This window comes from Haliotis rufescens, unplaced genomic scaffold, assembly GCF_023055435.1.
Source record: "Haliotis rufescens isolate VD_foot unplaced genomic scaffold, xgHalRufe1.0.p SCAF_9, whole genome shotgun sequence".
NCBI lineage: Eukaryota > Metazoa > Mollusca > Gastropoda > Lepetellida > Haliotidae > Haliotis > Haliotis rufescens.
The window spans coordinates 10203429-10229127 of NW_025964383.1; the positions used below are offsets into that span (position 1 = coordinate 10203429).

At 38.4% G+C, this 25699-nt stretch overlaps 3 protein-coding genes across 5 annotated transcripts; 2 read left to right on the forward strand and 1 right to left on the reverse strand.

The window, feature by feature from the left end:
- The first annotated feature begins 2234 nt into the window (after positions 1–2234).
- Positions 2235–23976, forward strand: LOC124125924 (tumor necrosis factor-like). The gene is made up of 7 exons (XM_048391422.1): positions 2235–2334; positions 4503–4534; positions 5866–6053; positions 6213–6273; positions 6534–6623; positions 6844–7281; positions 23883–23976. The coding sequence occupies exons 3-6, from the start codon at positions 5910–5912 to the stop codon at positions 7266–7268; spliced, it is 720 nt and encodes a 239-aa protein (XP_048247379.1). The 5' UTR covers positions 2235–2334; positions 4503–4534; positions 5866–5909; the 3' UTR covers positions 7269–7281; positions 23883–23976.
- LOC124122750 lies at positions 11645–18126 on the reverse strand. Of its 2 annotated transcripts, none has more exons than XM_048391424.1 (5): positions 17966–18126; positions 14152–14314; positions 13817–13856; positions 12830–12919; positions 11645–12271 (listed from the first exon to the last, which is right to left on the reverse strand). In XM_048391424.1, exons 2-5 carry the CDS (start codon positions 14284–14286, stop codon positions 11853–11855), a joined length of 684 nt encoding a protein of 227 aa, XP_048247381.1. In that variant the 5' UTR covers positions 14287–14314; positions 17966–18126; the 3' UTR covers positions 11645–11852. The 2 variants fall into 2 exon arrangements, with proteins under 2 accessions (XP_048247381.1, XP_046341824.2); XM_046485868.2 differs by lacking the exon at positions 17966–18126 and adding an exon at positions 15872–16082 and having other exon boundaries at positions 14152–14315.
- Positions 16239–23976, forward strand: LOC124125927 (tumor necrosis factor-like). Of its 2 annotated transcripts, none has more exons than XM_046489326.2 (5): positions 16239–16381; positions 22304–22481; positions 22659–22719; positions 23132–23221; positions 23445–23976. In XM_046489326.2, the coding sequence occupies exons 2-5, from the start codon at positions 22338–22340 to the stop codon at positions 23867–23869; spliced, it is 720 nt and encodes a 239-aa protein (XP_046345282.2). In that variant the 5' UTR covers positions 16239–16381; positions 22304–22337; the 3' UTR covers positions 23870–23976. The 2 variants fall into 2 exon arrangements, with proteins under 2 accessions (XP_046345282.2, XP_046345283.2); XM_046489327.2 differs by lacking the exon at positions 16239–16381 and adding an exon at positions 19442–19545.
- Positions 23977–25699: the final 1723 nt, after the last annotated feature.

Genomic DNA, 25699 nt, shown 5'->3' on the forward strand with positions numbered 1-25699 from the left:
ATTTCCTCCTGGTGGGTCACAGATATTATTTTATTCTTATCCAACTTTCAAATGGCACTCAAAGACACATGAAACCCAGAGCAAGTTTAATTTTTCTCATCAGGAAATTAGTTGTACGCGAAGATCATTTTATGCAAAACGTTTAATTCTTCTTTGAACGCTGTCTGGATATAAAGTGTATATCTACGGTGGTCCATAAGGGACATGGAGTCTGCTTTTCAATATTTTGATATTTCCCTTACTTTCATCGTAACCTTTTGCAAATTAACACAATTTGTCATACAAATATGTGATAAATCATGTATAAAAACAACCGAAAACATGGAAAATGTACTTTCAAGTAGCTATTGAATCGCTGAAATGTGAAGTGAAAATGTCACAAACTAAAATGAAAATATGTCAAAAACAAAAAACAAAAAGGTCAAAAACAAAAGCGAAAATGTCAAAAACTAAAATGAAAATAAAGGAAACTATTTCCACCGCGGTGATAATATTCACACCGCTGTGTAAATAGTTTTCACCGCGGTAGAAATATTATCACCGCGGTGGAAATACTTTTCTGTATTTTCATTTTAGTTTTTGACATTTTCGTTTTCGTTTTTGACATTTTCATTTTATTTTTTTACATTTTCGCTTTATTTTTCAGCGATTCAATATCTTCTTTATACATGATTTATCACATATTTGTGTGACAAATCGTGTTAATTTGCAAAAGGTTATGATAAATATTGAAAAACAGACTCCATGTCCCTTATGGGCCACCGTATATATCATTGTCGATTACATTATGATTGCCAGTACATCTCTAGATTATTGTGTATATGGTTTGTAAATCATCATATACCGTGTGATAAGGCCTGATTGCAATTAATGGTTCGTTTTGTTCTGTCACATGTTAAGCGCCTAAATGTCATGAGAAAAGACATGACTGCGTATCATGTATCTTTCTTGGGATGAATGAATTACTGGAAAGAAAATACCCGGTGCAAATACCCAGTGCTTGCACAGGCGCACCTGTACCTGTTTGTATACAAATCCAGCACAAATGTCTCGTTCATTCTCATCATTAGTATGCGTTTCATAATTTCCGTCAATATATATGTTGGCCTGTAGAAACAACTTCACATAATCCTTATTTCTTTACATACATGGATGTTTGTGTTGTTAACACACATACTCTTATAATGATTAGCATTTACTGCCAAGTGTGTTTCAGAATTGGATAGCAACAAAAGTCGCCAAGTGTCAATCAAGGAAAGGGATGTGAAAGCTGTGTGTGCGTCACTTCTTTTGAAGTGAGTTAAGTGAATATAAGAAACAAATTTTAGGAATGGAGTTACATGTAGGTGTATTGACCTTGTGCGATTCCAGACACAGTGGCGAAAATATGCCCATGGTAGCTTGTTGAAGATAAACCTTAAAAGAAAGAATATCCTATGACAGCAATTTTGGACACTGACAAATGATACAGGTTGAATCATAATCATGATGATCAAGACAGGAATTTAACATTTGTAAAATATGTTCATTTCAGACACAAAATGTTAGTCCAACATAACCCGTACAATTAAGCAATCTACACTTACCATATATTATAGACTTCCATGGGCTGTTTTGGATATATTTATTTCAGGGTATGTGCAAACATTGTTATTGTATGTGTCATAGAGCATACACATACAAACGTTTATCACATACTTCAGTGTGGAGTTGTGAAAAGTTATACATTTTCATTGCTGTGAACATAACACTTTAAGGGAGATATTTTCACTTGATGATAGTGAGTGAGTTAGGTTTATAGCCGCATTTTACATTGTTCTAGTTATGTCACGGCGTGTCAGCTTATAATTAATGTGGGAGGAAAGCCCGAGGTGATGCATGTCTCAGACGTTTACCACTTCGGTGAAACCCACGAGCACGGGTATGGTGCTGACAAATCAAGAAACATAATCGGGGCGAAATATGAACAGTGAATCGCGGCGCCTTAGAAGACTAGGCCACTCGTGCCCACCTCGATAAAAGAAACATGATACTACAGGAGACACGTAAATATCTTCTATCATGTATCTCCGAGGCAAAAAGAGCAATATTTCGATACATTTTGTGAGGAAAAATAAACGTAGCTGCAGATCCATTTTAAATAATAATAGTTGATACTGAACACAGCAACTTGTACTAACTAGTTATAATAATTTGTAAACATCGGGAAATACCCGCTTGTGCAGTCACAGCTAAATGTAGCATACTTCCCCGAGATCAGTATTTTCCTACTTTCCCTTTCTCTATGAGAATGTTGAGGCTAATGCACTGACAGAAACACGTTTACATGATCAGGTAAGACAAATACAATTTCCTTCGCATTGGATAGACGTAACAGGTCAAAACGCAGCAGATATATTGTCTAATCTACGTGTAGCTATTGTGGAAATTGTTAAGACGCTCCTGATTTGGACCATACGCTTATGTGATATCACCTCTTTCCTTAACCAACATTGTGTTACAGTATTTGTAATGCTGATAGCGTGAGCTACAACTGTGTGGCAGCTTGTATTGAGTTAACATACCAGCAAACCTGGTTGTCGGTTGTTGAAGGAATATGTGTGCTTCGTGTTAATCTTTAACCTTTATGCAATCGTTTACCTTTAACCGTTGGGATAACACTAATTTAGGGTTATTGTTTACCGTCAGTTTACAGTTAAACCTTATTCTCAGACATTAACGGATATATAAAATTATTCAATATTAGTTACAATTTATAGTGTGCTTTTAACATTTGTCGCATTTTGAGGAAATGAAGTATACCGAGAGTATAATGTTATTGTTACTTAGTTGAGGTGATAATCAAGGCGACCTTCCATATTTTAACATAGAATTGCGCCTATTGAAGAGTTATGATCGCTTTGTGGCTCCAACGGAACGTTCGACATGGCATGAATATGAATATACACCGCGGAACAAGTTGCATGAATCAACAAGAACGACTTGCATTGCATTGTTGATTATTCTCTGGGTTTGACGTTTTGTGTCTCTACACAGGGTTGTCTCCCAAATACTTTACTCGTACGGTTAAGCGAAACGAAAGACCAGTAAAAGTTCTACAATGACAGACGCATGTCAGGAAAGCTAAGAAATACGGAAATTTCTTTCATGACAATGTGATATTTTTTATCTAGTATTAAATGTGCTATTAAGAATTCATAGTTTGGGTTTTTAAGGTGTAATTCATTCACATATTCATCAATCTTGATGGTAGCAAAAGGTCCAGAGCAGGACCAGCAGTTATATTTAATTTAACAATTGAGGAGTGACGTTCCGGCAGTTGACAGGACTTATTGATACATATAAACAAGGACCCTCTGGCCTCCAGATAATACTGATAATACTAAAACTGATAATACCAGCCAACTCCAGATGTTGGCGAGTTGTTGTCAATGAACAGTGCTTAATAGAATGATAGCATGAATAAAAGGAAATGTAATGCCTCACTGTGATTTTAACTGCAATAATACTAAGAAAGTTCATAATGCTTTATATTCCATTCATAAAGTGCATCCGTGTGCACTAAATTTCATTCTCTTGGACACAAACCATGCTGTCGTAGGAATCGCTAGAAGGTTGACAATATTTTAACCTCTCCCCTAGGTAATTGTCATGCAAGCTATTTATAACTATAGATATTTGGCTTAACAAAGACAAAGATTCCAAAATCTGCTTTCGTCAGAAAACATGACACGTGCCCAGTTCTACCGTTGCCACCGTCGAAGTCGCCTGGCCCATATCCGCCTGTTGAGTCGGTGTTGAGGTGTCAGGAACGCTCCGCGGAAGGAGCGACGTGCTAGGATTCCATGTGCCCGCAGTCTCCTGTACACGGTTTGTCGACTGATCACGTGTCCCAGTGCCGTCCGTGCCGTTAACGTCGCCGTTACGAAGCGCTTCCAAAGGTGAAGTACCCGGATGTGGCGGTCTTCAATAGGCGTGGTCACCCGTGGTCTCCCGGTTCTCGGCCTGTCTGCTGACCGACCTGTTTGACGCAACCGCAGCATTAACCTGGTGACGGTTATGCGCGCGCATCCTAACCTTCTGGCGACGTCGCGGTGCGTAGTTCCCTGTTGGAGCATTCCTACGGCTCTCTCTCTCTCAATCGCTGTCAAACGTGGCATTTCTTTTGTGTGCTTTTTGTTGCTGTGATCCCAACGTGTCGGGTCAGCAGTTTTGTACAGAAGATATGCACGTGCATTTCGTGTTACAGGACGGAACGTCATTTGGGCAAATTGCACGCTTTTTTCTCAATTGATCAAATGTTCCCGGTTTTATTGACCGAATCCGTTTGGTTTGGAACGTAGGATACGCAGATGGAAATTATATTAACTCTTCATAATAAAATATTTAGAAAAATGTGTGGTATCGTTTCTTTTGGATATTAGTTTAGTAGTGTGGGTTGGCTATTGCACGGCGCTGTTCAACGTTGTAACAAACTTAACTGTTTACCTCTCTGATTACAGTTGCTGTCAAGATAGAATATAGAGCGGTTGTCGTGAGTATTTTATAAGCTGGTTCTTATCCTAGTCTACTAGTGGCGTGGTTTCAGTAGAACACAGTTGGCTGAAAACTTAGAAAGTTCAGCTTAAACCACGTAGAAGAGTTGAATCTAAGATACCATATTCTGTGATACTCCTGTTCGTATTTTTTGTTTAAAAGGCAATATATATTTGAAAAAATGTGTAATACAGTCATATTGGTATATGCTGATACTCACAACTGAGCGTCTGTGTCCAAACACAGATGTTGGGGTGTTAGGATTTAAATAAGTAACTCAAATATTGACATAATATTACTTTACCTCTCTTAGCGGCTGTTGATCTAGTTATAACTGCGCTCTTGGAATAAAATTATCATCAACAATGTTGTATCGTGAGTTTTTATTTAACTTTCTCACGACACTCAAAGACCTCTGTAGGTCCAGGCAAGTGGGTTTTCCTCAACACGATTTGCAAGTACATGCGCTTCTCACCAGGAAGTTGGTTATCACATGTTCATCGTCATATTTCTCGAGGAATACAGCGCCTTACAGTTGTCTTTCTTGAGATTATTGTTTTACTGGAAGTATCATCTACAAACGCCTAATACACAAATATCACTAACAGTAGTTCTTCCTGTTCAAACCTGACATGCCAGCGATGATTATGCATTTAATAAGATCCGGCAATATATACAGTCACTCCCATATTCTCGAGTGTACCGATATCTCGAATGTATGTTCACTTGTGTCAACACGTTGAGTTTAACGCCGCTTTTAACAGTATTCCAGTTATATAGCGGCGTGTAAGTTTAATGTGGGAGGAAAGCCCGAAGTGATACAGGTCTCAGACGGTTACCTCTTCTTGTGTCAACAGTTGGGTTTAACGCCGCTTTTAACAGTATTCCAGTTATATAGCGGCGTGTCAGCTTAATGTGGGAGGAAAGCCCGAAGTAATACAGGTCTCAGACGGTTACCTCTTCGGTGAAACCCACGAGCACGGGTATGGTGTTGACAATCCTAGAAACATAATCGGGGCGAACCGGGATTCGAACCCACAATCATAGGTTTCTGGCGTGCCCAAGGGACGCAACTCTGCTCAGCGTATGGGCGACTGGGCCACCCGTGCCCCCGTAAACAAGTTGAAAAAAACTTGAATATGCATCTTCATGCAGGAAAGTGTGTGTATGTATTACCTTAATAGCGGTTGACATGCACAGCCACCTGACATTTTGTACTTGTCACCAAAATTATCCTGAACTGGTTGCATAGAGAACTGCAGCATTTTAGACTGCGACCAAAATGTGTTCCTGAGTATTAAAATAATAGCTCGATCTTATGTGTTTCAGAATAGTCCAGCAAAACAACAAAAAACAGACGTAAAGAGTCAATCATGAAAAGGATTGTGAAAGCTGTGTGTTCATCACTTCTTGTGTTGAATATAGCAGTAGGCATTGCAGTTATTTGCCATGTGTTATCCAGTATTCACGATACAGGGATGAGTAACACAGGAAGTTTGAAACAAGAAATAAGCAAGGTAAGCAGACATTGACCTTGTCATTTAAATTCCAGAGTACAATACCTGTAATATTAGATTTGATTTGATAACACTATTAAGTAATTGTCTACTTTTGTTCATATTAGTGTTGCAGATTGTCATTGTGTAAACTAATGTATTTGTCTAATCATGTTACAGATATATGAAGAACGAGTGCAATTAATGAACGATAATGATTATGATGATCATAAACGGAAAGGTGAGTAGATGAAATAATAAACAATGTCTTAAAATCTGCTTCATCCCAAATAAAGATTCAGCTGTAACAACTTTCAAGTTTGCATTATAAATAAACATGTTAAAGGTCATGATAACAACGTACGCAGTGAAAGCTGACACAAATAAGCCGTTTAAGCCATATACAATAAAATGTAGAAATGTTGTTGAATGATTCGTTTTGATCATGATGCTACGATGAAAAGTTTGTGTGATATAAAGCTATGTTTAAAACTGATACAGGTGCAAGGCAACCGAGCTCGTCAGTAGCATTCCTGAACCTACTGAAACCTGTAGCATATTTCCCTGGACTTGAGTTCCGTGGACACATTGGTAAGATATCAAACTAACTTTCATTGAGTCAAATGTACACTTATATCATTCCCTGTATTGTTGTAACGTATTAGGGGATGTGTTTTCCTTACACGATCTTGAGACGTTGCGTTCCCCTTCAGATGTGTTTGTCCACGTTTTGTTTATCTCGCTGTAATTAATGTCTAACAAGCAATGATTCCATCAATAATGCATGTCCCTATGAACAACTTTTTTTCAGGAAGGAAAGACAATGACACACCGATAAGAACATGGGTGCCGTTTGTTGGTCCGGGGAGACGACTCTTGTATAACGGGATGCGGTATGAGCATGGCAGCATCATAATCCCCGCCACGGGTGTGTATGTTGTATACAGCCATGTTAAGTTCTACACAGAAAGGAATCGTCGGGGAGATACAGAAACTGATTTCCACCATTCCATAATGCGATACAATGCACTAGAACAGACGAGTACAACTGCACTTGCTGACGCAGTGTCTGAGAATAAAAACGACATCATTGACGGCGCTAGCCTGGAATACTCCAGTGACATCCATGGACTTCTGCAACTCAATGCTGGGGATCAGTTGGTTGTTAAAGTATCAAGGATAAACCCATTAAGGCATGACAGAGACTGGCATTACTTTGGTGTATATATGATTTAAACGCTACATCTAGGCAATCTAATAGGTTGTTGTGATATAAAATGTATTGTCCACGAATGCCTTCACTTCATTTGTTCACTTCATATTGCTTCATGTTTTAGGTTCAAAAGTGCAGCTCTTGTACATAATCATTACAAGTAGAGTATGCATAGACCTGCATGCATATGCCATCCTTACGTTGTCAGCAAACTGGCGGGGATAATCTATTTTATAATATTGACGATATTTCCAAGAAGCTCCTTGTTTGGAATCCAATTACGGGATTCGGAATCCTATAGTCACTACACATGAGAGATAATTACTGACAAAGTCCCCCTATTGATAAACCGATCGTTCTAAAGAGAAGAGCATCATTAGGATATTTTGTATATACAGTAAACTACGTTTATAACGAACACGCTTATAACGAACTGACGGATATAACGAAAATATTTTTTGTACCGGCCATTTGCTGTATATATACTGACACCAAACTACAGTTATATCAAACTAATATCAGTGGTCCCTTTGAGTTCGTTATAACCGTAGTTTACTGTATGTTATTTGGTCAACCCAGGAGGGGAGTTTAGTGGTTGCTTATATAGAAATTTTGAAATTTTTAGATTTGGAATGAATGCCAAGAGGGTACGGTGGGCCGACTAAGGGAGCTGATTATGGTGTGGTTGTTGGTTTATGTGGTTTGATTTGTTAGGTTGTTGGGTTTTAGATGCGCTTTATTAGATCTGTTTTAATTAAGTACACGCCTAAGGCTTTACATGTTTCTATTTTATTTTGGGGGTTAGGATTGCTTCTAGAGTAAGAGCCTTATTTAGATTGAGGGTTGTTTGTAGTGTAGCTCGGCGTGTTTGGTAGTGGGTGCAGTGTATGAGTGCGTGTTCTGGGGTTTCTAGGTGTTTGCAATGTGGGCAGTTTCCTGTTGCGTTTTTAAAAAAAAAAAAAATAAGGTGGCTATGTAGGTTGGTGTGTTCTGTTTGGAGTTTAGTGATTACGCTATCGATTTTTTGGGATTGACTGAGGATTCTTTTGGTTTGGTTAAAAAAAATTTAGAAGTTTTTGGATTTGGCTATTTGAGTTTTGATATAGGTTATGCCATTTTTTGATGACTTTCCGTTTGTTGATACTTTTGATTTCTGATTTTGAGAGGTTTAAGCTTATTTCAGGGATTTTAAGGGATTGTTTAGCAGCTTTATCGACGTTTTCGTTGCCTATATTCCTACGTGGGCGGGGATCCAAATGAATACTATTTGTTTGCCTGCCTAAGTTAAGTCGTTTGTGCTTTTTGATATTTGATTTATAAGTTTAGGACGGTTTTTGATGTTTTTATTTTGGAGGGTCTGTAATCCACTGAGGGAGTCTGTAAGAATTATGATTTTTTGGTGTTTTTTAGATTGTTGGTTATGGAGGGCTGAGGCCATGCTCATTAGCTCTGCTGTAAAGATAGATTGATTGTTTGGGAGTCGAAAAGAGTGCGTTCTTTAGTTGGTTGCACGATGTGGACTCCGAAGCCTGTGTGATTGGAGACCGGATCAGAGGATCCGTCTGCGTAGATGTGACACCAATTTGGCCAGTTTTCGTGTATATCACTTCCCTTTACCTACTGCTTTTTATAGTATGGCATTTATTGCCCTAATTGATCATCCCATGAACTGTGTTGGTTAAGCACGCCCACATGTCCAATGTCCAAAGCAATGTCATTGTCTCTTTGTCTGTCCATTGTTGTTCATTACTATATATGTGCTACCATTACACTGTTACTGGGGTGTTAGTCAGGCTTGGTATTCCGAGTGCTGACATAGGGACGACCTCGAGCAGGATGTGCCGCTGAAACGCCCTGAAGTGAGCTGGAGCTCCGCTCACCTCTTGTAAGCCTGAGCTGGAAGGTCCGCTCATCGCTGTGTTTGTGTTGTCAGAGCAGGTATTCCGCTCATTGTGCAGTTGTTGTTTATTGTTTACATGTTGTGCATAAAGCGTTCCGGGACAGTGATGTCGATTTTGTTCTTTATTCCCCCAAGAGCTAATTCCCCGTCAACATGCGCGTTGACACATTGTTGATTTGGTTATATAATGTTTCATGTTGCTGTTTGTAAACTGATATCACTCTGATTTCGTACTCGTATGTAGCTATGTCAACAAATACAACTTCAATCCTTAATTGATTATATTGAGTATTTTTGCAATTATAATGTTGTACGTTTTACATTTGCGGATGTTATTGAGTATTTATTGAACGTTATTTATATGTATTTCGTTTTAGCAACAATGTTTTTACTGTTGAAATCATAAACTGGTTTATATACGTCTTTATTTACATACAACGAATATTACCACTAACAACAGGATACTCATTGAAACATATTTTGTTTGTTTTATTATTAATGTTCATTGTAATGATTTGCCTACAAATCTACTTTAACATGTACATCTGTTAGTTTTTTAAAAAATAAATGACTAAAACAGTATTTCCAAATTCCAATGGTTCCTGATTTACAACTGACAGAAAATAAAAGAATCCCGGATTTAATGTAATATAGTACGTTTGAGGTAGACTCAGTGATGTGTGTATCTACTCTACCATACATGGGTATTTCGTCAACAATTACCATTAAGCTTATGAAAAGCGTGTTTATTCTTGCTGATGTATACGTATTTAGTTGTTTACGAATATTTCTTACACGACCGTCTCAGTAAACATGCGATATATACAATGTACATATTGTATTCGGCAACTATGGTCCTTTCTACCCACCGTTAAAGGGCGTTACCTGTAAACTTGCTTCACTTTGTAACGTGATGAAAGGCCATGTGTGCCCTAAACAAACGTGACGTCTCATTGTCCCTCGTATGTACATATATAAAGTCCGAAGAACGTCACATTTAGACGTTTTTTATGTGGCTTGAGATCATTATTCACTTTTGTCTAGAGAGAAAAAGCTGGAGTAAGCATTATAATAAACTGTGACGGTAGAATTTATACCATATTGACTCTTGTTGGTTAACCCCCAGTGGGTAGTGAGGTGTCAGGTGTTTGAGGACTTCTCTCTAATACACTGGTACTGAACGTAAGGCACCATGCAGCCAATCTGTATGGTGGGAAATACTTACTCAGAGTCTGAGTGCGTCCAATCTAGGTATGACGCGGCCGGGGATCGATGATCATCGCCTGTCCGTGTATACCGTCAGATCTTATAATCGCCTGCCCGAGTACACCGATGGGTATGATCATCGCCTGTCCGAGTATACCGTCAGGTCTGATCATCGCTTCTCCGAGTGTACCGCCAGGTCTGATCATCGCCTGTCCGTGTATACCGTCAGATCTTATAATCGCCTGTCCGAGTATACCGATGGGTATGATCATCGCCTGTCCGAGTATACCGTCAGGTCTGATCATCGCTTCTCCGAGTGTACCGCCAGGTCTGATCATCGCCTGTCCGAGTGTATACCCTCAGATCTTTTAATCGCCTGTCCGAGTATACCACCAAGTCTGGTCATCGGTTGTCCGAGTATACAGCCAGGTCTGGTCATTGCCTGTCCGAGTATACCGACAGGTCTGGTCATCGGTTGTCCAAGTATACCGCCAGGTCGAATCATCGGTTGTCCAAGCATACCGCCAGGACTGATCATTGCTTGTTCCCTGCCTATGTACCATGTGTCATGCGAGTTTTACCGTCATATCCTCTATGTGGTACTGTCAAGGCAGGTAAAGTGAGTTACATACCGACACAGCTCAAATGAATACCATCTTGTAGCAAATGTTGAAGTAGAAATGGTAACAGCGTTAGAATAAATTAATCATCAAGATTATTGTATTTTCTTTGAGAGGCATTAAGAAGTTGGAGTACTAAGTAAGGATAAGATATATGGATGAACAACTTCTTTATTACAATTAGGAGCGACGTTTCGGTGCAGGTTCTAACATCTTTATCAAGCAAGTGACGTACATGGTTGACAAGTATATATACAGGTAGGAGGCAGTGTTGAAACAAATGAGTAAATATCAGATATGCTGGGTTTTGTGTAGGGCTTTATTACAGTCAATCCGTTTCTGTGGTGACATAATATTATGCAACGGTAAAATAGGGAAGGAGTTGTTTAAAATTTATCATCGTTTTGTAGACGATATTCCTGTTTCCCTTGGGCCATATATATATATATATATATATATATATATATATATATATATACTGAATTCGCTCTTGTATCCGATGGTATATCTATTTTCAAATTATAATATATGCTCCAAAATAATGCCAAGCCTTTTCAGGCTTTAACAGTTCCAAATGTTCAAGTTTAAATATCGGACATCTAAATGTATAGAACAACTTCATTTCAGGTTTGTGACCCCAGTTTGCAAACATAACAAAAAAATCGAATTGGCATTTTCAAGTGTGTCAGTATATATATTCATGTCTGTGAAAATATACATTGGTTCCATATTTATTCATGTACGCATCTTAAAGCATTAGGCATCATACGTAATTTGAATTTCATTTCAAACCTTGACACATCTAAATGCACTACGGAATATACACCATTTGAATTTATTTTAAAACGTTGACAACCACTGGATTGCCTTGAAAAGAAAATTTAAATCATATAGACTCCAAAATAATGCCAATCCTTGTCAGGCTTTAACAGTTCCAAATGCGACACATTTACTATCACCTGGTCTCCAGCATTCAGCTGCACCAAACTGTGGATGTCACTGGAGTATTCCAGACTTGCTCCGTCAATGACATTGTTCTTGTTCTCACACACGATGTTCCCCGATACAGTCTCTGTCTGTTGCGACACAGCATTGTATCGTGTTATGCTGTGATGGAAATCGAGCTCGGGATCAACGCGATGATTTTTTTCTGTGTAAAATTTTACATGGGAATAGACGACATACACTCCAGCGGTTGGGATTGAAACACTTCCGTTTTCATACTCCATGTTCTTGTGCAAGTATTGCACTGATCCAACGAAATCTATCCAATTCCGTACTGCAGTGTTTGTAGGTGTATCTGTAAAACAGAAGTAGAGGAGTGACAAAAACATAGAAATATATGTGCGATACGATTGCATTCATGGGTATGTTGGCTTTCTCAGGAAAACGAATATTTGTTTTGTTATCACTTTCACTTTATTTCGAACAAATCGCTGATCAGTGTGTATCAAGGGGTGGGGCCTCCAATACCTCGTTTAAGGGGCGGGGTTACTACAATATAAGTTACTACAAGTCCAGCTCTCTGCACCACAAAATACTTTCTTATATACGTTGACTGACGAGAGCAATGTGACTGACATGAAGTATCGAATATCTGCCCCTCGAAATATCTCGTGATGCGCTCGTTATCCAATTCACCAATTAACACTTTTTTCCAGTAATGATAAATTCTTATTCCGCACTGTTAGAGATAACAGGGTTCGACTCTATCATGAAATCTTATTAAAATGGTAATATTGTTTGATTGATACATTTGATATCCGGTAACACTAGTACTGTTAACATACAACTGCCCTGCAACAAAACGAAGCTGGAGGTATTTGAAATATATGCTGATAAGATGAGAAGATCATACCTTCGTCGTTTTCGCCGAAGTTAAGTCCTGTCAGAAATGCGATGGGTTTCAGAGTATTCCGATATTCTAGTGACGTGGTCTGTTGTTCACCTGTATTAATTTAAATTCATGACAGCAGATCACCATTTATGCAATGCTTCGCATGGTGGTAATATGTATACATTCTTATGACAAAGGAAGAAATAATTGTTTTCGGACTTCATATATCAGAAGCACTCCCCTACCCTACTCTACACAGATATCTATGCGGTCAGCATAGTACCTCTGTCACAGGCCAGCGCCATGTTATGATTTATCACATCTTACGCAGTCCATTCAAAATACAGCGTACTTTTTCATTTTTGACAATTCTGAACATGTTGCTAAACATATGTGATCGAATGGTTATCTTTCACTAAGTAAATATTCCTTAACGTGAAAAAACATTTCCATTTGCATAGTTTACATTTGCTGAAGGACTCCACGTGCTGTCATGGAAGCCCAACGGAGAAATAGCTGTACGACCGTTTTGATGCATAAAGATAAATTGTTATGAACCTGGCTGTCGAAGTTGTAGAAGCATATCTATATAATTATGCAAAACAATATGTAAAGAGGGTTAACTTCTTTATTATGTTGCCACGGTTATATATATATATATATATATATATATATATGCTCTCTGCCTCATAGCATTTTTCACCTAATGAAGGAGTATGTTTTTACTCCGACGAGTTGTGTTCTTCATAATACAGAAGTTAACATCCATAATTTGTCTTCGTGTGTATCACTATCAAAGACTTAATATGTAAAGTGCATCGAAATGCTTGCAAAAGACCAGTCTCTTCGCATTTCAGGATATACGCGTCTGTTTACAAACAAGATAAAAGCATGGTCACGTGATACTAGTATAAACATTATGTGACAGTGGTGTAATCGGTGATTTAAGAACATTCAATGGAAACCGAGCGAAACGTGTAATTCTACAACACAAGAAAACCTACTTACCACGGGGATGGTGCAGAGTCTGTTGATGATCATCATAAATCTGCAATGACCAGTAATATAGTTTATGTTCTATTTTATTGTTAGAATAGTAAATGACATGCTTAATTAGTTACAAACATGTGTAGTCCCAGAGATGTTCCAAAAACTCGATGATGATATATGACCAACAAAGAGATCTACAGACTATTGCATATTTTTTTCTGTCCATATTTATCCACTTGATTGATGTAAGTTCGTACATTTTTCACTGCAACCTGTACTATATATTTTCTACTGACAATAGAAAACAAGTTGATTTGGATGGTCAAAAAGTTAATTTCATTTCATATTCGTACTTCGTCGATCTGCTTCTTCAACTCCTCGGCAGTGTTCCAGAGTGTTGCAGCAGTTGCCACAACACAAATCACTGCGATTCCAACAGCTATGTTAAGGACGAGCACAGCAGCGACGACTGCTTTCGTCGGTTGCATGGTGTTCCTTTTGTCAAAGCGGGCTTTTTCTATAAAGACACAGAACATAAAATATATTATGTACAAATGCTGTATGAAGCAGATTATAAAATAAAGCTTATAAGTCATCGTCATCATATGTTCTCTGTCTGCGTCATAGACGCGAAACGTGCCCTCATGTTCCCGATGTTCATATTTGATTGCAAAAGGATTTATATATGTCAGATATTTAGACTTTCAAAAGATAAGACGAATTGTAAACTATTAATACGTTATGTAGAGGCCACTTCCTACCCTTTGTCGACTTCACTGCATATTTGCTAATATTTATTTGTATAAGTTAATTATGGGAATCAAGAATTTAATTGTTTTGCAATAACAAATCTATCAAACTAAATGTAGTATGCGCCGAAAATGATATATATAGCGCATATAGCGCAATGGATTTCGACCGCCTGAATATTGCCAAATCAGGTCTCTTTGACTATTCTGTCAAATAGATTGGATGGAATGTTCAACAATCAGGTGATATATACGGATGACAGCATCTGTTATGCATTCCCATAACAGTTTAATGATGTTGCGAAACGTCTGACATCAACACAAGGAGCTGTCGACATAGTTCTGTTTTCATATCAAGTCTAGATACTGATTGCAGAGTCAGTGGTGGCGTTTAGGCGGACAACTATCGTTTTTAACTTCATAATGTGACAGTCCGATTCGTGTGTTGGGTTGGGTAGTACTACTTTTCAGTGTTGTTGAAATGAACGTTTTCAGATTTCTGCGCGCAAGGCCCATAAATCGGCATCTATTTCTAGTGCCATCTTCATTATTTGTGTGATGGTAATTCCAGGCATTCTGTTTGTCAGGTTATTATATTGCCGTGGTTCCACTAATGAATTATACCCGTTACATTGCAATGTAACACGTATCGGAATGAGTGGGTGGCCCTAAACACAACCAGAGCCATCTCGTCAAAGATACACCCGAGATGCGGCATGATACATCTAAACAACACAACAAAAATCTCAACAACCAGTATGATACTTTACAATCGATTCCATCAAATATGCAACTATTTTAACAACGGTTAAGTTCAGTTACAAAACTACTGTACACATCACTTCTCTTTTTTGTTAAAATACGATAAATACATTAATAAACACAATTATTTATTTTTTATATTTAACTCTCACTTTTATAAATCGATAAGGTCTAAGAATATTTTTGAACGGGAATGGTAAAGCAATCATCATAAATCTATTGTTATCCCATAGATACAATTTGAAGGAAGTTGTCGGACTTTTGTCATTTGTCATTGCTTAAAAGGAGAAGATAGATACGAAGCACAGATGTTCCTGAAACAACCTGAAACAACTCAATGCAAGATGACACACAGTTGTTGATTAGTTTGTGACTTGTCGTTGTGTAACACGACAGGTCGCGTCCTTGGTTAAGAAAAGAGATAAGGTCGGACCACAGTTATGACCTAAAACATAAGCTCCTGAATAACGTTTACAATAGTAAACAGCAAATTACATTATACGAATTATATTTAACTGATACTTCTCTCCAATCGTTAAGAATCAGCATTAGTCTACCGTACCGTGCACGTGTTTCAATCACTGTAGTTATTTCCTGGTAGTTCTTTTCACAAAATATTGATCATGTATTAACACACTCGAGATAGCCGGTTGTTAAAGGTCGTGCTGGGAGACTCACACAACGACTACTGAAGAAGTCCATGTACAATGTATGCTATTTATAGTCAAAACATCGATAGTGTGAAGGGTGGGTTGAAAGTGTACATATACAAACGTCATGCATCTTCGAAGCAAAATGAGCAATATTTCGATACATTATGTGAGAAAGAAAATGAACCCAGCTATGGATCCACTTTTATCCAATAATTGTCGATATTCAGCTTGTAGTAAACACAAGAACACAATTGCTCATGCATGCACACGCTGGATGTTTGAGCTAGGAGAAACAGTCACGCAACGTTGCAACCAAGCTTTCAACACAACCGACGCTGAGTCGATCGACATGCCATACAATGGTCGGCAGTCGCAAGCGTACAAGGACTACGGTGGGAGAAACTCGTTAAAATGATCAGGTAAGCTGAAAATAGAGTTTCCTTCGGAATATAGCTGGACATAGCTGTTTTATATTATATTTATAGAACTGACCTTGCTCCTAGTTATTGTAAACATGAGTCAGACGCTCCTGTTTAGGTCATTATTGATGTGTGACATCATCTCTATTCTTAACCAAAAACGCGGACCTTTGCGTTGCACATACTGTAATTGTGACAAACGAACAGAACTACAACTGTGCCACACCTTGCGTTGAGTTAACATCCCAACAAACTTGTGTGGGGTGTGCGTTGTTTCAGGATCTTCACTCTCCACATACAATGATACGTAAATAAGCAGGAAACGCCAATTGCGTTAAAATGATATATATTGGATAAAAATATATATTATGGATATACAAATTTATTGATTATCAATGACAATTGAAGGTGTGCTTATATTTGGCACATTAATAGGTTTGTGAAATTTTTAGCAAAAGAGAACTTACTATTGTTGTTACTTAGTTTGGGTGATACTATGTATAAAATAGTTGGAAATGTGATATACACGATTGTAAAATGTATTACTGGTTGTTGGTCTTATTGACATATGTCTATTGTTTAATAGTTATTTATCACATCGCGGGGTGAGAGGAGATTGCTCTGGATGTTTTTAGCTCCATGCATAGTGTTAATTTGTAATTGTCATTGTGAACTAACCAGCGGAATCTATTTATAAAGGATGCGTTGGCTTTATAAATATTACAAATGGAAAAACCAAGATGGGCTTAATTTAGAAGGGGATTTCCCGTTGCTTTTTAGAATCGATATGATTTGATTGTTTGTTCGTTTGTTGTTTAACGCCGCACTCGCTAAGATTCCAATGCGGGCAGTTTGTGGCAATACAGAATGTGAATGGTATTATTACCTTCGATGTTGTAAGGACGGCCATTTTTAACAACGTATGTGTTTGTGGTATTTCTTGAATAGTTTACTTTGAAGTTAGATACGGCCATAGAAAAAACAAATATTAAACCACCGCAAATGTTTGGTAATTCTCAACATATTGACGGTTACTAAAACAATAAATGGAGTAATATGGAGTGTTTACTCCTTTTAAGGAATTCATTTATAAATAATTAATGCTCGTAAATATGTGTTAACCATAAAAAAATCTCCAAGGAAATCGATATACAAATAAACATATAGTTTCCCTTCAATTTTATAATGTGCAGTGCTGTTGTGAGTTTATAAAGTACGATCATGCACTGTGCTAGAAATAAATGGACCCGTCTAGCGTATTACTAACCACTTCGCTGCTAACCGTTTTCTTGGTTTATGTTTGGGCTTGTATATCATAGCCGTTGTGGCTTAGATAACACTGCGTATGTTTACTGTATATTCCAATTTACAGCGCTGGGAGTTGGGACATATAGCGCGTTCCAAATGTCTGTACATCCCACACACAGTGTAGGAAATCGCCTTATCTAATAAGTATATGTATTTGTTTGCTTCAGTGGACATCGGGTGGGTAGATACTGAGAACGCACAAGAAACATCCCATGATATCGAAATGAAATGGAAGATATAAGTAACTTGTTTGCCATGGTTGATGCTGTTACTTACGTTTCGGCAGTAAAACTTCCTTTGTAATCGTTTCGGGTTTGGTTATTAACCACCTGACTGCTCGAGCTGCGTGATTATCATGTTGAATGAGCCGCCGCCATGCTTCTTCGTATGCTGACTACAATATGCTGATCCCACAAAAAGTAGGGGATCATGAAATATAAATGTTGTGATCGGTCGTCAATAGTAATTGATGCTTACTACGCTAACTTTGAAGCGTCTATACAAATGTGCTGGAAAAGTTAATCAATAGTTAATTAGCTGATCATGAATGCAATATTTATATATTATACTAAAGTTCATACAATGATATCTTTGGCAATTGAACTTGTTCACCAGCAGTGATCGGGTACCGGGTAGGATTACATGACAATGTGACTGTTTGGTGGTTAAGCAGGGTCTGCTTTTGATTGCGTAGCGGATAAGTAAACAAAGGAATACCGAGTCATATCATGTACGTACTTGTTCATGCGAGTAACACTTTGGGGAAGACTCTAACGTATAGCATATTTTTATATATTAACTATATATAAAATTAATGATATTATATGAGTCGTGCCGAAATTCCGGTATTTCTCTCGCTTTCGCTCGGAAAATACCAAAATATAATGCTGTATTATTTATTACCGAAGAAAATGTCTACATATAGAGACGAGTTTGAGGACAGCAAGTCACAACAGCAGCGGGACAACAATTTATCAAATGACGGAATTTAGACAGTCGTGTCGTAAACATAGTATGACACGAACACTCATATAATATATTGTATATATGTTCCTGTTATTGTCCGGGAGGAACATTTTACAGGATAAAGTAAGAAAATCAAGTATCTGTTAAACCTGCACTTTATGCGCTTCTTTACACGCTTATGCTTGCCATTACGTTATGTGTAAAAGGATTTTGTGTAAATAACTTCCATGCGCTCGGAGCGGTTGTGTACTTGTAGCCTGATGATAAATCGTTCGCCAGTCATGCCCAAAACACAGGTTCGATTCCCAACATGGGTAAAATGTGTGTATGTGTGTGTGCATTGCTGGTGTTCCTCGACGTGATGTTGGTGAACGATTGCTGGAAGAGGCATACAAAACACATTCCCTCACTACATACTGTACTTGTTTCCATATTTGCGTATTTTTGCAAAGCGTTATCTTCATATAATGAAACGTATGTTTTATGATTCACATTGCTGAACTTGATTTTACCTGCGCACTGCTACTTAACGCATTACACCAATCAGTAAGATTCGATAATTTTCCTCAGTGTTCAAGATATACCCCCAGCGTGTATTTGCACCGAATACTGCAGTTAATCTCCAGTAATTGGAGTAAACATGGCGCATGATGTTTGCAGGGTAACATGCGCTTTGAATGGCGTTAGATTACAGCACACTGCATTCTCTGCTTGAGTGTTGTGAAAGGCAATCTATTTATAGACATTCCGGATGGAAAAACCAACTGAGCAAACACTACTATTTATAGGCATCGGGCATTTACACCGTGAAGATCGAGAATAGATCCATATATATAAAATCCTTTTGCATTGTCACTTCTGTAAATGATGTGAATCCAGTAACAGGACTGGTGAGTACTAATTCCATATTCATTATTGTTTTATTTATTTGACTTTACAGGGTAATTTAATAGTTACTCTGACTGTCAACCAAATAGTTGTCAAGCTGAAATTGGTATGCATTTCATCGTTGCATATATATTACGTTATGCTCTCCAATTAGCAGTTCAAGATTATGTCATACATATTTAGTTTTCTATTTAAATTAATTTCATCATAATGGTATGATGGTCTATTTACTGTGTTGTTGGAATGCCAATTCCTTGATGATGCTCATTGTAACCGATAGTCAAGATGATACTTTTTTTTAAATATGTACTTAGAAAATCCATCATATGTAGAAGAAAATAGTCTTGATCGAAGTTTGATTAAGGTGGGCTATATCTACATTTCGTCATCTATAATTATCTTGAGTTATACTCTGGGATACTTGGACATGCATTGTGTATTACATATTGCGATGAGTTATCATACCATTATACGTAAATACCGTTTTACATGAAGACTTCTACGAGGATGAGGTTGTACTCGCACATTACATGTGTTATCTCGGGACAGATGGAGCGGATTGGTGCTTGTACATGTAGCTTACTTGTGTAGTATGTAGTTGTATGGTATGTCTATTACAAGCATATTACATGTGTTATCTCGGGACAGATGGAGCGGATTGGTGCTTGTACATGTAGCTTACTTGTGTAGTATGTAGTTGTATGGTATGTCTATTACAAGCATATTACATGTGTTATCTCGGGACAGATGGAGCGGACTGGTGCTTGTATATGTAGCTTACTTGTGTAGTATATAGTTGTATGGTATGTCTATTACAAGCACATTACATGTGTTATCACGGGACAGATGGAGCGGATTGGTGCTTGTACATGTAGCTTACTTGTGTAGTATATAGTTGTATGGTATGTCTATTACAAGCATATTACATGTGTTATCTCGTGACAGATGGAGCGGACTGGTGCTTGTACATGTAGCTTACTTGTGTAGTATATAGTTGTATGGTATGTCTATTACAAGCATATTACATGTGTTATCTCGGGACAGATGGAGCGGACTGGTGCTTGTACATGTAGCTTACTTGTGTAGTATATAGTTGTATGGTATGTCTATTACAAGCATATTACATGTGTTATCTCGTGACAGATGGAGCGGACTGGTGCTTGTACATGTAGCTTACTTGTGTAGTATGTAGTTGTATGGTATGTCTATTACAAGCACATTACATGTGTTATCTCGGGACAGATGGAGCGGACTGGTGCTTGTACATGTAGCTTACTTGTGTAGTATATAGTTGTATGGTATGTCTATTACAAGCATATTACATGTGTTATCTCGGGACAGATGGAGCGGACTGGTGCTTGTACATGTAGCTTACTTGTGTAGTATATAGTTGTATTGTATGTCTATTACAAGCATATTACATGTGTTATCTCGGGACAGATGGAGCGGATTGGTGCTTGTACATGTAGCTTACTTGTGTAGTATGTAGTTGTATGGTATGTCTATTACAAGCATATTACATGTGTTATCTCGGGACAGATGGAGCGGACTGGTGCTTGTACATGTAGCTTACTTGTGTAGTATGTAGTTGTACGGTATGTCTATTACAAGCACATTACATGTGTTATCTCGGGACAGATAGAGCGGACTGGTGCTTGTACATGTAGCTTACTTGTGTAGTATGTAGTTATATGGTATGTCTATTACAAGCACATTACATGTGTTATCTCGGGACAGATAGAGCGGACTGGTGCTTGTACATGTAGCTTACTTGTGTAGTTAATAGTTGTATGGTATGTCTATTACAAGCATATTACCAACAGACGGATGTCGTTACCCACAGATTACCTTCAAATTATCAGAGGTACATATATACGCAATGTATATTTTTTGTTTGTTGGATTGGTGCTTATGGGGAATGGATGAATGCAGATGGCTTTTATTTTATCTGGGAACGGATGGGTGCAAGTAGCTGACATATTCATTGATATGGAGTCATTTTGCGATGAAAAAATTGTTCACTCCAATCAACCGGGAACGAATGCTGGTGGATGGTGGCATGTTTACTTCACAAAAAGGATTATTGCAAGATGTTAATGAGGAATATATTAAGGCTCATAGTTATAATGTAACAAGAAAGAATATATGTGGTTTTACAGCTGTAATTGAAAAAGGTAATCTCCATACATAATCCCAGGCCTCTACAGGATATCAATAGTCGGTCCCTAAGTAGATTACCTGTATCTTATATATAATGTGATGATTGGTAAATGTAACTTATATATTCAATATCTAGCAGAAGATGGACATGTTACATTATACGTATATGTCTGCAAGAGCTGGGTGAATACATGAAAGTTACATGTATATTATATATGTCCATATTGACGATTAATTTTATCTGGAAGAGGGTAGGAGGGTAACTATGTTATTACAATGATTTGAAGGGACGCATGTGGATGAGGGAGGCGTGTCAGATTAGTGTGAGAGAAGAGACAGATGTGATGATTTACATTGTATTAACACGTAATCATGACAAACTAAGAAACAAATGTGGAACTTGAACCAACATCCATACATTAACCCTGCACAGCGAATAACGGCACCTTAAACAAATGTCCCATGTAGTTAATTTTAATGATCTATAATATCATATGACATTCGGGTTGTAGAACGTATCATGCAACTCCAGCGCCTTAGACCGCTGGCCAACGTATGTTCCTGACTTTTAACATAATAATACGCCATTTTGCGTTCCAGATTTGGGCAGCATCGAAAAGACTGAGAGTCATTCATGGCAAAGATTGACCTGGTTGTGTGTGCGTCACTTCTTCTTTTGAACATTGCAGTAGGCATTACGGTTATTTGCCTTGTTGTATCCAGAAAGCACGACACGCAGATAAGTAACACAGAAAACTTGAAGCAAGAAATCAGCAAGGTAAGCTGAAACATTGAGTTTGATTTATAAATTTTAGAGTACAAAAACCTTGAATGTTTTGTTATACCGTAAGCGTCTTATTTTGTAAGTGTTCATACTATTGTTGCACATTGTCAGCACACCGTGGATTATTCCATTTATAAACTAATATATGTATGTTTACTAATCATTTTTCAGATTTATGAAGGACTAAAAATAACGAACGGTCATGATGATGATGGTGATCATGAACAGAAAGGTGAGAAAGAATCTGATCAAATAGTAACAATTCTTGCCACATCAAAAACAACCATCCAGCTGTACCTGTCAAGTTTGTATTGGAACTAAACATGTAAAAGGTTTTGGTAATATCGTAAGCAGTTACAGATGAACAAAATAACCTGTTCCAATACAGTCAACTACGGTTATAACGAACACCCGTATAACGAACTGACGGATATAACGAACTTACTTTTTTGGTCCCGACCATTTGCTGTAGTTATGCTGTATATATGCTTATTACGAACTACGGTTATAACGAACTGAGTCCCCTTGAGTTCGTTATAACCGTAGTTTAATGTATGTAGAAATGTCTTTGATAGATTTGTTTTGATCATGAGTTTGCGATGTCAAGTGCGTGTGTTTTTAGACCATGTTTAAAACTGATACAGGTGCAAGGCAACCGAGCTCATCAGCAGCATTCCTGAACCTACTGAAACCTGTAGCACATTTCCCTGGACTTGAGTTCCGTGGACTCAATGGTAAGATATCTAACTAACTTTTGTTCAGTCAAATGTACAAGTATATTATTTACTGTATTGATGTAAAGTATTAGGTGATGTATTTTCCTTACACGATCTTGAGACGTTGCGTGCCCCTTCAGATGTGTGTGTCCACGTTTTGTTTATCTCGCTGTAATTAATAACTAACAAGCAATGATTCCACCAATATGAATATGTCCCTATGAATAACTTTTAATTTCAGGAACGACAAGAAATGACACACCAATAAGAACATGGGTGCCGTTTGTTGGACCAGGGAGACGACTCTTGTATAACGGGATGCGGTATGAAAATGGCAGCATCATAATCCCCGCCACGGGTGTGTATGCTGTATACAGCCATGTCAAGTTCTACACAGAAAGGAATCGTCGGGGAGATAACGAAACTGATTTCCACCATTCAATAATGAGATACAATGCACTAAAACATACGAATAAAACTGCACTTGCTGACGCAGTGTCTGAGAATAAAAACGACATCATTGACGGCGCTAGCCTGGAATACTCCAGTGACATCGATGGACTTCTGCAACTCAATGCTGGGGATCAGTTGGTTGTTAAAGTATCAAAGATAAAACCACTGAGGCATGACAGAGACTGGCACTACTTTGGTGTATATATGATTTAAACGCTACATCTAGGCAATCTGATAGGTTGTTGTGATAAAAGAGTTGAAAGCAAATTTCAGATCTCATCTTTTCCTCCTGTGGTCCAATGGACGAATGGTTGCATGTCTATTACCTTCAGTGGAATATGTCTTTTCATAGCTTACATGAAAACTATCACAGGCGCATGCAGACTCAATAGATCTTCTTTATTGTCGTATTGGTGCCGAGGGGGGAATTAGTGCATGCAGATTAACGGCATAGTATCTGTGGACGGATGGGCGGAGGCAGCTTACATATTCATGAACTAGGGTGCGATAGGGAAATGTTTACTCTGTTCACATAAATACGTGACGGATGATTACCTTTAGCTCACATCGAAAGTATTCTGTTAGGTCGGATGTGTGCACGTATTATCAAGTTTCTTTATCAAGTGACAAAGGGGTTCATATTGTTTTCATATGCATTGTACAATGATTTTTGCGTTGGACCATACAGCGACCATGAACAGCGAGTTAAGAGACCTTAGACACATGTTCCCGGGAGCATGTGAATATTAATTGGCTATCGAATCAGTACATGCAGCTTGCATGAGCTTGATCTGTGGGATGGATTGGTGCATGTGAATTGCAAGTTTCACTTGTGAAATGTACGGGATTTCAAGTGTGTAATTGGTTTGTACATCACAATTGACCCAAGTCGCAAATGCAGTGATTTATCATTTCCAACTCACGTATCTTGAAACATTTCGGACTTTATGTAAGGAAACTTGAGTGAGTGAGTGAATATGGTTTTACGCCGCTTTTAGCAATATTCCAGCAATATCACGTCGGGGGACACCAGAAATGGGCTTCACACATTGTACCCATGTCGGGAATCGAACCCGGGTCTTCGGCGTGACGAGCGAACGCTTTAACCAGTAGGCCACCCGACCGCTCCTAAGGACATTTGAAGTGAGAACAATGCCATATTCACAGTCCAAGTAAGAACTATTGAATGTAACATTCTAGGAATGTTTTGGAAAGTCTGTTTATGTTTGAAGAATGTAAAAAAACAGCCATATTTGTGGATGTTGATGCACCTAATAAACAGGTCTCATCATCGCTTGTCCGAGTATACCGTCTGGCCTCATCCTCGCTTGCCGTGTATATCGTCAGCTTCTAACGTCTGTATGGGCATACCGTCAGGTCTGGTCATCTCTTATCCGAGCTTATGGTCAGGCATGGTCATTCTCTTATCCGAGGAAACCGTTAGGTCTGATCATCGGTTGTCCGAACATATTTGCTTTGTCTGATCATCGCTTATCCAAGCAAATCATCAGATCTGAACATCTCTTATCCGAGAACACCGTCAGGTCTGATCATCGTTTGTCTCTGTTTAACGTCAGGTGCGATCATCGATTAGCCGAGTATATCGTCAGGCCTGATCATCACCTGTCGGAGTATACCGTCAGGCCTGATCATCACCTGTCCGAGTATACCGTCAGGTCTGGTCATTGGTTGTCCGAGTATACCGTCAGGTCAGATCAACGCATGTCCGAGTATACCGTCAGGCCTGATCATTGCCTATCCGAGTATATCGTCATGTCTGATTATCGATTGTCCTAGTATACCGTCAGGTCAGATCATCGCCTGCCCGAGTACACCGTTAGGTCCGATCATCGCTTGTCCGAGTATAGCGCTAGGTCCGATCATCGCCTGTCCGAGTATACCATCAGGACTGATCATTGCCTATCCGAGTATATCGTCATGTCTGACTATCGATTGTCCTAGTATACCGTCAGGTCAGATCATCGCCTGTCTGAGTATACCGTTAGGTCCGATCATCGCTTGTCCGAGTATAGCGCTAGGTCC